Here is a 13462-nt window from a genome sequence, read left to right as displayed (position 1 = left end):
CGTACATTTTTGTCCCTATTAAATAAGGACAAATTGTAGAAAATAAGGAAATAATTGGGATAATAAGGAAAAATTGTAGAAAAAATATAGTAGTCTGGAATATTTTGAAATGAATTTTGGTTATATTTTATTCTGATTTAAATGCACTAATTTAATATTATACATTTTATTGACGAATTTCTCTGCCAGAAATCTCAAAAGGAAACACACTTCGTATCGAAGTTAGAAGAGTTGCGCTTCTTTGCTGTAATAATCGCAAGTGACAGAAATGTCTGTTGTGTTTCTTTCATGGCTTGGTATATGTTTATATTTAGAATGGTTGTCTTTTGAAACGCAAATTACGTTTAATTTTCTGTATGAGAATAACTAAATTAAAACATAAATTTAGAAATTCTGCAAGAATTTTATATAAACCAAAATTTATCACCGTTTCTTTTTCTGGGACTCTTGGTTTATTTTATTTATTTCTAATTTAAGCAGTGGAATTTTAGTTTTGATTACTAGAAATGCTAAACTAATTGCTACAAAAATTGCAAACTTAATTTTCTAATTGAAAATAAAATTACTTCTAATGAAACCTATTTATTTTAACCAAATAAAAAAATACAAATCCAATTAAAATTTCAAAACAGTAATTACATTATTGTTTTGTTGTTAAAAATTTCAAAAAAAAAATTTCTTTTTATTTTTTTATTTTCCATGCATGTTTTTAGATTAGTGTGATTTTTTGAAGAAGCGAAAAAATAGAGTTTTGACATACAATTATTTAATAAATACATATTTACATACACATTTGATTCCTACAGAATGGAAATTTGCATACAATGAATTTATTTTCATTTAGATGTTAAATAAATTTCCAAATACCTCGTAACCTCATTCAGAGATAATCTCAAAGAAATAATAATTATTAAAAACTTTCCTGATACTGATAAGGTAAGACTTCTTTTAAATTTTAAGCGATAAGTATCACATGTTTATTTTTACTTTGATCCTTTGTCTTGAATTTATTTTCGGTCATATCACCACGTACCAGTCCCTTTATTATTTCCATCTTATTTTTTGTTATTGTCTTTGTTAATCTTTATCAGAATTCTCTTATATTTCTCAAACCATTCTTTTCAATCTTTCAAGACTTATATCAAGAAAATCATTTAAAAGAAATTAAAGCTCCAAAAATCAATAATATGTATGTCCGACGGAAGTTGGGAAATTGTTTTCGATATTTGAGACTCTTCATAAACTGAACTCAAAATGAAGTTTACTTTACGAAGTATTAAAAAAGTTTTTCTTTTGACCAGGGTTATTTTTCTGAAGAAAAAGATGTGGACATAGCTATTTCACCGTGAAAGTATCTCAGTCAGACATTAAAAAAAATTTGTTTGCAGAAATTCTAAACAAAAGTGTGTATTTCAAAACTGAAGAAGATGAAAATTTAAAAATAGAATCTGGTAAAACAATGATAACGATATTAACCTGAATAAAAAATTTAACTAGCAAAATTGTGGAAATTATAAAATAATTTATTCGCCTTTTTCTATCTTCAGCCATCTAAACAAAATTTTAGGAATTTTTAGTTATTTTTAATGTTTTATTACATTTTGAATCGAAAACCTTATCTCTTACTTAAGAGTTAATTAAGTAATATTGTAATGATTATTCTTTCAAATCTAAAGAATGCTTCTGAAAGTTGATTAAATACATCTGTAATTCCTTTATGTGAATTAAATGAAAAAAATGCCTGCTATATTTATTCGTAAATAATGAAAATATTTTAGAAAGAATTTCTTTAAAGGAATATATTTTGCGATTTTAATATTCTCTTTCATATGAAGTTATTTTTACCTACCTAATAGTAAATAAATTTAAATTAGTAATGATGTCAAAAAGTCATTGTTGGAAGAAATAGCTGGGAATAAGAAACGTAAATGCTTGATATCAATGGTGTTGTGATTATGGTAAGGAGGGGAGGGGAAATACAGTTACCGTGGGAGCCAATTTTAAGTGTTATATGGATGACAACACATTAATGAGAGCATGCCATTTTTTAAAGACACTTATGAAAAGAGGGTGTGAAAAAAGGACACGTCCCGGGTCCCACTTAAATTTCCTGCGCTGTTTCTTTTTACTTCACATAATCACCGTTATTATGTATGTTTTCATAATATTTATCTACTGTAGTTTATTTTAATGCTAAAGTAAGACAATTTAAATTTTTATTATAAGCATTTGTTCGGAAAGATTCTCAAAAAGGATTTTTAAAAAAACCAGTTTTTCAGTGAATGCGATTTACGAAACATTCCACCTGAATTTTTTTTATTTTTTTTGTAAATTTTTATAGATATAAAATTATTATAAAATATGGTATTATAACTGAAGGTTTTTATTATAACTAGGATTACAGAGCACGAAGCTTGTTTTTCAAAACTCCTGAGTGAATTTCTAAAACGGTAGTCCATATCAATTGTTTTGATTGAGATACTTGACAATTGTTTCAGTCAGTTACAACATATACATTAATACCTTAATTTAATGTTAATAACAATAAGGTGCACTTCATTTCACTGTCCATTTTCTTTTATCATATGCAAATGTGAATTCATCATTAAATGATTTAAATCATATCCGTACTCTTTGATATTCTACTGTTTATTCATCAGACAAATGGGATGTATACAACCTATAACATCCCAGAGAGGAGGTCATTCAGTTGCAAATTACAATTCGAATTGAGTACAAAAAATAACAAATTTAATTACAGATCTTTTCGTACGACTCAAGTCAAAGTAAATCTATTCGATATATTGGTTATTTTTATTTTGTATGAAAAATTTAAATCCTACTCTGAATTCGGTTATTTTTGCTAATACAGAACTTAATTGTCATTGATTGCCAAGGCGGTATAAAAATGACAATTTAAATTAATTGTTATAAAGTAAAATTGTCTAAATCTGAGGAACTAAATTATGTGCGATTATCCGAATACAGGAAATGAAGTTTCTATTAAAATGTTATGCTTATTAAGGGTTGTGCACGTAGAATAGTGATATTTTAAGCATTAAAGAATAAGAATTGAAATCAGGAATAAGGCTTCTTAAATGTATTAAATAATGTGAACTATTGCACAGATAAACCTTACCACAGTAAAACCGTAGCATTTTCAGGGTATATAATGTCCTTGAAAAGTACAGTTAGTTAGGAAAAATCCTATGTTGATTAATTGAAGATGTCTCAGAAGCCGAAACAAAATGTTTCGACATCATCAAGTATTATAATCCCGGAGACCTTTTAGTACATACCCTTGCTCCGTATCAGAGGATTGTGGTTTTAAATAATAGAATCGAATCCCATTCACGCCACTAAAGTGTGGGTCCTAATTATGAAGTGCTTCCCTATTTTCCAGTGAAACAACTTCAAATAACGGATCTGATATTACAAATAATAAGTTATTGAATTTAAGATAAAATATGAATAAAGCTCTGATTTTCATTCATGCATATGATGGAATAATACCAGATGTTTGAAAAGTGCAAAATAACTTGACAGTTTATTTTCTATGTTTTTACATGTAATAGTACCATGGCTACGAATACAAATTAATAACTGCATTTCCGGATTCCCTTTTCCACTATGACGATCATGTTTCCCAGAATTGCAAAGAAGATTCTGATAATTTTAATGACATGTTTCGCATAAAATTATTCATGATTCTTTCTTTTTAAAAAATTAAATGAATTAACCAATTACTTAGGAAATGGAAATATTACAATGCTAAAACTTGCAGAGTTGTTTTTTAAACAAAGCAAAATTTTTTATGTTCTCTAATAATAACTCAAATTAGCACACTTTTTGTGACTTCATATATTTTTGTCACATTTTGACATTTAAATAAAAACCAATTAAGTTGAATTATAATTTGGGAAGAATTAACATTCTTCCAGTTTTATACGAGTTTTACTTTGTTTTATGAGAACATTTTTTTTAAATTTAATACCTGTGGTTTAATCATTGTTCTTAGCTTGTAGTTTGCAAGAATAAAACGACGCTTTACAAAAACGAAATATTTATTAGTAAAACATCATAACAACTTCACACGCAACCAGAGTGCTCAAGTGCGAGCATTATTTATACCGTGAAGATCAGGTTAGCTTCAGTTCACTTCACAGAAATACTGATCAATATAGTAGCGCTATTTTAAATAATAATGCTATTTTAAGGTGTACGTACACACTTGAAGATTTTTTTTTAAATTTTAACTTTAAAAATCCAGTTTTTTCACAGTAGGTTATTAATATATGTTTAAATTCATTTCAGTGAGAAAAAACCATGTAACACTAATTATTAATTAATTAAATAATATTTATTGAGCTAATTAGCCTATTTTTTGAAACATGATATCTTAAATTCTAATTTTTACAGACACACAATTCTAGTTGGAAATTATGCCTACTATTAGTCTTCATGTTGTCTGCTTCAATCAAGTTATAAAAATGTATAGTTTTTTTTAAACAGTTTTTTCATCAACGATGAATAGAAAAAGCGAGATTTTTTCTGTAATTTTAAATTTTAAACAGCTATTAAAAATTTATTTCTATAAATATAACTTTGATTGAGGCACAAAACATCCGCTATTTCATACAGATTATTTTTATACATAAATAACTGTATTTGGTTCATTTCTTGTTGAGTTATGATTGTTTGAATGAAGCAACATAGTGGGAAAATATCATTCTTCATAAAATGAGTTTTAAAAACATCGTAATTAGAGTTTTTAATGAAAGCACCTCAAGAAAAATAATTATAACTCGAGAAATATTTCGAATATTGACAACATCTTGGTATCGTTTGAAAGCTAAAGGATCAGAGAACATTAATAAGCAATAAAAAAATTTTCGAATTTTCAAGTGTGTACATACACCTTAAATAAAAGTGCTAATAATGCTATTTTTAAATTGTCACGAGTGAGTTGTGCATTAAATGAAAATAATATTACAATGCAATGCTAAAAAAGTTCCTCTAACGTCCTGTCTTCTTGTAGGAGTCACTACTGTTTTAACCATGACGTTTCTTGCTTTGGAGTGCCGAAACAATCTACCCAAAGTATCGTATTGCACTGCTCTGGACTATTACGTCGCTATTAGCTTTGGTTTTATTTTCGCGACCATCATCCAGTTCGCTATTGTGCATCATTATACGAAAGTAGGCAGTGGAGAGTATTATTTCCCACCAACACCCCCCGAATATTCTGGGAATGAGGAAGAAAGAGCAAAACCACAAAAGCCAGATGTTACTTTCAGCTCTGCCGAAACAAACAAGGTAAGGACCCCTTCCAATAAAAAATTCTGTGAAGTCTTGGTATAAATCTTGGTCGAAGTGAGACTACAGGTGTGAAATGTAGCAGAGTACTGTTTTTGTTGTTCAACTTCAGTATAGAAAGTTCAGTATTTTTTCAATTAAAGGAAATCTTTCTTTAATTGCTTTGGTCATCAATGAATTATATATCATTAAACTGCGTTGTGGTTGTTAAATATTTTTACAACTGTCTTGACAAAATATTGCCAGGCAAACAAAATTTCAACCATCGTAGTGCATTTAATGACTCGTTTGCTAAATAAACTTCTGTATATTTTGAAAATTAAAAAATACTATGAATAAAATTTCGTATAAAGGATGGAAATTAGTTTTCAGATTTTGAGCGTAATTATTTCGAAAAATAATTTCTTTTTAAGTCTTTTTTCATTTACTTCAATATAAGTTTTCGTTTATTACCATTTATACATGACTCATTATTCTTTTAGCTCTTTTACTCATCAATGAATTTTTAAAGCAAACTAAAAATAAAAGAGAGTTCAGATTAAGATATTTCATTTGATTCAAGAATCTTAGCTTTCATTATAATGATTATGTTAACATTTAAATCTTAGCTACTATGTTTACCTGATATAGAAGAGAAAAAAATTTATTTAATCGTCTGCTTAAAGGAATAGTTTTCATTCTTAAGATATGTTATAGAAGTTTTTAAAAGATTCGAAAAGAAATAATGGATTTCAAACTGTGAAAAAAAAAAGAAATTCATTGCCAAATAACATTGTCAAATATTACTAAGCAGGTGAACTATTTGAAATATTTAGAGATCTTTGACGCTTATTAATTAGTTAATCATAATTTTATGTAGTATTTAAATACGATATATTAAGTGCACATGATTTAAATGAAAAAAAAAGTTTAATTGCTAAGAAAAGTACTACCCCAATTTTAAGAACTTTTTATAGGAAATTTATGATAAGAAGAAAGACAAATCAAGAAGAAAAAGAAAATAAAAAACAATTAGCATCGTCGAAAATGAAATTTTTGTCCAGATGTCAGCTCGTATTACGGGATGCAATGCAAGTCGAGTTTTAGAGGAACCTGGGGTAATTTTTGAGTTTTCATTAACCACAAAGTCTTGCACAATGCACACTTTCAACGAAAAGAATTTGGAATAAAAATTTAATTATTTACAGAAAAAAAAATCACTAATTTCTCCCATTACCCTTGACAATTCAAAATTAAAACATATGCTATCTTTAACATTATCCTGGAATATATAAAAACAAGAGACAAATCTTAATATTGATAGAAGCAAAATTGTTACTCTGACATAACTTCGTATTCTTTGTCTTAATTAATGGAAAATAACACTTAATATATTTATAGTGGCCGTTAGAAGCTGAATAATCATATTCGCTTATATTTTACATTTATTTGAAGGATGGGAAAAGTTTAGTTTTATAGATTGATTGAGATTGTAAAAAAATACTTGAATCAAAAAGACACCAGTAAATGCAACTGCCGAAAGCATGTTTTAGAAACTTTGATGCAGACAATTCTGAAATGTTATAATAACCATTCAACTTATTTTTTATTATTTTGTTTATTTTTTGTTGTCCCAGATTGCAATCTTCTGTACCGAGGATGCTTCCCAAGCTATCGAAGAGGCTGCAGCCACTTCATCTGCTGCAGCTCAGGCCCAAAACTCAGATGCATCAACTTCTGACAATGCAGCTGAATCCTCGCAGTCTCAGAATTGCCGTATGTCCCTGAGGCAGATTAATGCTTCTATGTTTGAGAGGCGAAAATCATATCTTCATCGTCGGGGATCTATGCCTCATTATCAACTAAATAGTGTCAGCAAGGTGGACAAAGTATCCCGTGTGGTATTTCCACTCATATTTTTATTCATTAATGTGATCTATTGGTGTACATACCTTGGTGGTGAAAGTTAGCCATGGTATATGCACTTCTTGTCTGTCTTTAAGACATGGAAGGTTAAGTCTTAAAGACAGTCATTTGTATACCGGCAGATTGCAAGAAATTTTTAATACGCATTTCTTTAACAAACTATACCGATAATGTGGAAATGTGATTTTAAATTTGCTTTCTATGAGTTATTGATACTAATGAATGTATTGGTGCCTAGTCTTATTTATTGCTAGTGATCTGCAAATAACTCAGCATTCTCAGTTTTAATTAATTTTAATTGATACATAGTGATAATAAATGATATTATGAATGGAATAATTAATTCGACTACATGGTTGCTAATGATTCAAGTAAAAACTTGAAAGGAAAATTAGAACAGATTTCATCGATAAAAATAATTATTTAAAAGTATAATATGTCCACATGTCATTTCTTGAAAATTCATGGCAGTTACATTTGATTATTAAGACACTAGAAAAAGTTTTTGCAATGAAATTAAGAATTTTTAAAGGATAAGGAATGGAATTCCGAATTCAGAGTTGCTTTGGGCACTTAAGTAATTTTAACATCAATCTAGCGATAGAAACATATAAAAAAATTCAACGTTTCATCGTATAATTATAGCAAAATGTTTTTTTTTTGCTATAATATTTAATATTAAATTCAATAAAGGAACTGAAATCTTTATTTCATGAATGTATATATCTGATCTCAGAAGGATGGATGTAGTGATGTCTAGTATTTCTGTACTTAGTGTTATTTACAGGAAAAAAAGAATATTAATGGAACTTTACAGTTATTTTAGTTTTTTTTATTATACCGATCTTAGATTTTTTTTTCAAATAGTTTAAAGCATATGAATTTTGGTGCTTCAGTGTTAACTGAATGTGTTATTCGTGTTGATGTCAAAGGTATGTATTAAGTGTTGTGTTTGCTCAATGTGTGACTACTTGGAAATATTTAATCGTGTAACTTCTTGAAAAAATGACAAGAAAATAATGAATGTTAAATGTTAGGTATAAAAAAGTCATTACTGTTGTCGGAATATTATATTTCCTGAAAAATTGTTTCCTTTAAAAAGAGTGTTAAGTCTAATAATAATTAACATCTCTTTTTTAAGTCTGCAATCGAAACTGAGTTTATATTATTTATGTAATTAATAATATTTCAGAATACAATTCACTTTGCGTCATTATAATTAATTAAATATCGTCCTGCTTAATGATATTAAAAATAACAGTTTCCAAAGATAATTCATTGTCTTAACTTTCTTAATTGCTTTTTCTTATAAACAGACTTGAAATCATTTCATTCAAAAGCATTTTGTAAACAAAAAACGCAAAGATTTATTCAAATTATAGTTTGCATATTTACTATGCAAACTGATTTAACTAAAGGGAAATTCTTCCTTAATTTTTTTTCACAATTATGTCGCAATGCTTAAAACGAGAATTAATTCAATTAATTTCAATCGATTTCTCGAATTCTTTTTAATTTAAAATGAATGTGAATTGTCTAAGAGTTTCTTGTACACTTTTTAAGAAGTTTATTTCATTAATTTATTTTTCCTATCTTAACGTACTAAAAGAAGTTATAAGAAACGAACACAGAAAAAAGATTTGTTTCATTTACATATCGATCGCAAATGGATGCAAATTGTAATAATTTAAAATTCTAATGATTCTTCTTTGTTTACGAGAAACATGGTTAAACATTTAAAATCTTCAGACTTATTATAGTTTTTATAATATGTTTGCCTGACCCTTGATAAGTACGTAATCAATTGAAATATAGTTTATAAGTATTTTTTTAAATATGTCTTTTGGCAATTAATTATTACTTCATATATAACTATAAAATTTAGTTATTTATATTCCTTATTTAAAGGAATTCTATATTTAGTTTAATTATAAAGAAAGAATAATAGAAAAAGTTTTATAAAGATGTTTAGACAGTATTTTCCAGGTTCCATCTTATAATGTAAGGGTAGAATTTCTTAATAACATAAACTATAAGCATTTTATTTTTAATAAAATGATATCGATTTATTTATATTATGAACAACAAAATGCTTAAAGCGCGCTTTGAATGATTAGTCACTGAACTGTTAAAAACGGAAAAGGACAGTAGAAATATTTTTAAATTCACTAAATAATTTTCAATTCAAGCATTTTTTATGAATAATGCAAAGAAATTAAACATGAGTTTAAAACAGCTCTTCATTCATTTAAGAGATATTTTTTGTGCCATTTGTTTGTCACATTCGCTTGTAACTGTAATTTGGTAAAAAAATATATCTAAATGCCTTTTAATTGCAACCAGGCAGACGGATAATTAATGTAAGGTTTTCCCATTAATAAATGTTATTTCAAACCTTTTATTCTACAGAATAAAAGTAAGAATTAATTTGTATTTTCTTGAAAATTTTTTCGTTATGTATCAAAAGTTTCACAATGAAAAATTAAGAGCTAGGAACGTCTTGGCTTCATTATTAAAGTGATAATACTTTCCAGGCTGTCAAAGTTACATTTTATTAATGATTAAGAAGAATAACTAGCCTTTTTTGGATAGTTTTTAAAAGCTATAACTAATGAAATGATATTCTATTCTACAGGAAAACTGTCTTATTTACTGAGATGATAAGAATAGAAAGAAAAATGCAGTGTTTTTTGAAATAAATATTTTAGGACGATTACTTTTGTCATTCACAAACACACAAAACACGTGTTTTATTAAATTCAATAAAATTCTATGCTTTCAGATTCCCATTTCATTAAGTTAGTTTAGGACGGGAAGTAATGATTACAATCAAAACTATCTAAATAAATCTATTGGTTTGAATAATAAATAATGAGCATTTAAAAAATTATTTTAAAATTCATACTTTATATCAATTTAAACAAGAGGAATTTAAAAAAAAGAAATTCGTGACGGAAAAATGGATTATTTTTTCTTTTTTTGTAGAATGGAATTCTTTTTTTCGGATATGTACCATCACAAATCTTACAAGTAGATTCGATACATCGATTAAATGTAAAAAGTAAATGGGGTAAAAAATGCTCAATTTTATCGTCTTGGTATTCTATTTTAAAGATCAGGATACATATAAAAATCAAAATTATTTTAAAAATCAAAGCGTTATCCTTCAGAGCATCAAATTTTCTTTCGAATAATATAAAATAATTTTGGCAATGCATTTCCTTTCTGTCTGAATTTTTAAATTTGTAAACATTGGATTGAGAATTATTAATATTTTTGTCTCTTATCCAGCAAAACAAAGAGAAATATTACCTGATCTATTAATAATTTTTGAGTTTAAATCCAGGTAACTTTTTTTTAATATAACACTTAAACGGGGAGATACTTATTCTTTAAAAATTAATCAATCATAATTTATTGAGATACATTAAATGATTTAAGTTGAATTGAGTAATGTTATGTTATTATTTATATAGAGAGAGACAATTTCGCTAACCAGATCATTTTGAACCCGAATTTTAAAATATGATAACTGTTTGTAAGGAATCATATAGCCTCCTTCATACTGCAGGAAATGAAATGAAAAGGCTAAAGTGTAGGAGTAAGTTTTCGAATGGTGAATGCCCTTCTTCCTTCATTTGCGCTCCCAGTCCAATAAATATAAGAGCAATTAAAGCCTCTAAAAATAACAAGAAAAAATTTATTTCTTCTATCTTTATAAACATAAAGTTTTTTTTTCTTCATACATCTATGTGGAGATAAAGTGGAGACAGTTACCGAATTCATCAGCAGAAATATCGATTTTCTGACCGATAATCAGTGCGAGAGTTGGTTCGAAATCAGGCACAAACTTCATTCTTCCTGTAAAACTTTCCGTGAGAGTAAATTAGCTCTCTCAGAATCTGTCAATCACCGATATATAGAAGAGACGAATTAGAAAATGTGCATGCTCTTCCTTAATTAGGATAATGGATTAAAGTAAGCTTAAAAATTCACCTTTAATTGATGTATTTATTTAATAAAAGTGAAATAGTTTTCATACAAGCAACGTTTAGACAAGAAATAGGAATATTGTACTTAAAACAACATTATACATATTTTATAACTTGTAAGTTGTCCTACAATTTATGTTGTCATATTAAACGATATCATCCCGAAGGTAAGTTTATTGTGGTGAAATGCATGTTACTTGATATTTGGCTTAATATTATTTAAAAATTTCACTACTAATTCAATCAAGAAACAACTATGAGTATTCAGTAGAGTGTAAAAATTTTAAATTATGTTAAAATAAATTACTAAACTCTATATTTTGCTAAGGGTTAAAAAACAGTGGAAGTCTACGGCTCAAGCCTGATATTATGACCGCCTATCTAATTAGATGGTTATCTTCTTTTTTATATCTTAATTATAGTAAAGAAGGAGTTATCTAATTAGATAGATGGTTCGTTACTATTAGAAAGTAGGTGTGACTCACGGGTGATACTCAAGGCAATGAACATGTTAAAGTGTAACCGAGTAAAATCCGAACAAATAAATGTTTTTTAATAAAAAAAAGTTGAAGAATATTAAAAAATTACAAGTCTTTCTTTTGAAAATAAGTGATTTATTTAACAGTCAAATTCCAAGGTCTACACCGTATAACAATCTAATAGATAACGAGTTACAAGAAACGCACACTGTGGGTAGGGACCAATTTAATCCTCTGAGATTTACGCTCGGTAGGAAGAAATTTCACTTGAAATTAATATTAAAAAAGTTTTACGAAAATTAAAATTTGCTTTCATCAAATTAAAACCAAGAATTCTTTCTAAAGAAATATAAACTTCCGAAATCTCACTTTTAAAAGAAATTTTTATAAAAGAAAAGAAAAGAAATGACCCAGAAATAAATGAAATAAAATTGGATTATCTGAGCAGTCTATTCTGTCCAGCTATAAGTTGAGTTTAAATAAAAGCCATTCTTTATTTTCGACCTGTTTCGAAAATTTGTTAAATATTTAAAGAATGTAACATGATTTCCATTATGCGATTCATTTTCTGCATGTCTCATTCTTGGGCGAAGAGTATATGATATCATTTGCGAGTGAATAATTTTCAATCAATAGAGACAATTACAAATTTTAACGAATCAGATTTGAAATTCTTATATTAAGTCTTGTGGAAGGTTCCATTGCACCTGTTAATGGAAAAACACTTCTCATAAATTCCTATTTTAAAACACTAGTTGACTACTTTCAAATAATTTGGATGCCCATTGACAAAAAATCTTTTCTGCATAATTTAACTTTGCTACTTTTTGCGTCTCGTTTTGAAGTAACACGAGATTTATTTTGGAACCGGCAATATGATTTTGAACCGTGATGATAATGGTGACAGCACTCACTGTTCAAACTTACGTGTTCCCCTTGCAAAAAGACAACTAATCCTGAAAGATTTAGAGTCCTCTTGGTTTTAGGCCTTGGTTTTCATTCCAGTCCTGAGACCTAACCAATAGGCCATCGCGACTTGATACTTTCACCATTTTTTAACGCATTTGGGAGACAGAAATATGATTAAATTACATTTGATTCATTAACTTATTTAGTGTTGTGAAAAAAATATAGAGAGAATTTTTTACCAAGATATTTAACTTATTTACTTTAAGACAAATTAAATAAATCTTGGGGGATGCGGTAGTGATAAGTTTCGGCTTCGAAACCCAGTGCCACTGCAGCCGTGTAAGCAGGCTTCGTGCATACCCAATCCATTGGGATCAAACGTCCCCTCCCCCCGCTGATATGGTGCGGAAGTTGAAAGAGGGGATGGTAGCTCGGGTATGGTCCTCGTCATTTGATAGCGGTTCAAAATTACGAGGTCTATTTCAAAATATCCCTAGTGTTACTTTAAAACCGGATGTTAATAAAACTAAAACTATAAAAATAAGAAAATATTAAAAATTAATCAAAAGATATATTTAAAAAATGTATATGATGATCCAAGGGCACATAGATAAACTTAAATGGCAGGCCATGCGTGCGAGAACAAATCATTTTCACAATAGGAATGCTTAGAGTATCGGTACTGTGGGATCTTTGTTAGTGATTTCAGATAAAGGGTACAATACGAGTTTAAAAGTATACACATTTGCAATAGTACAATAATGCAGTAACTTGAATAACAATATTACAAGCCGTATGCAGCATGAGAGATATAAAGATAAGAGGGACGCCAAATAAACAAGAAACAAGTGGAGTATTTGA

The 13462-nt window shown here is 27.9% G+C and overlaps 1 protein-coding gene across 1 annotated transcript in view; it reads left to right on the top strand.

Moving 5' to 3' along the window:
- LOC129960398 (gamma-aminobutyric acid receptor alpha-like) overlaps positions 1 to 11769 on the top strand; it is a 98916-nt gene extending 87147 nt beyond the window's left edge. Inside the window, exons 8-10 of the mRNA XM_056073818.1 lie at positions 5039 to 5316; positions 6933 to 7251; positions 11741 to 11769. Coding sequence (XP_055929793.1) covers positions 5039 to 5316; positions 6933 to 7251; positions 11741 to 11769 — 626 coding nt within the window. The remainder of the gene's footprint in view (positions 1 to 5038; positions 5317 to 6932; positions 7252 to 11740) is intronic.
- The last annotated feature ends 1693 nt before the right edge of the window (positions 11770 to 13462 follow it).

The sequence above is a fragment of the Argiope bruennichi genome, chromosome X2, assembly GCF_947563725.1.
Source record: "Argiope bruennichi chromosome X2, qqArgBrue1.1, whole genome shotgun sequence".
Classification (NCBI taxonomy): Eukaryota; Metazoa; Arthropoda; class Arachnida; order Araneae; family Araneidae; genus Argiope; species Argiope bruennichi.
This window is presented reverse-complemented; position numbering and strand designations above follow the sequence as displayed.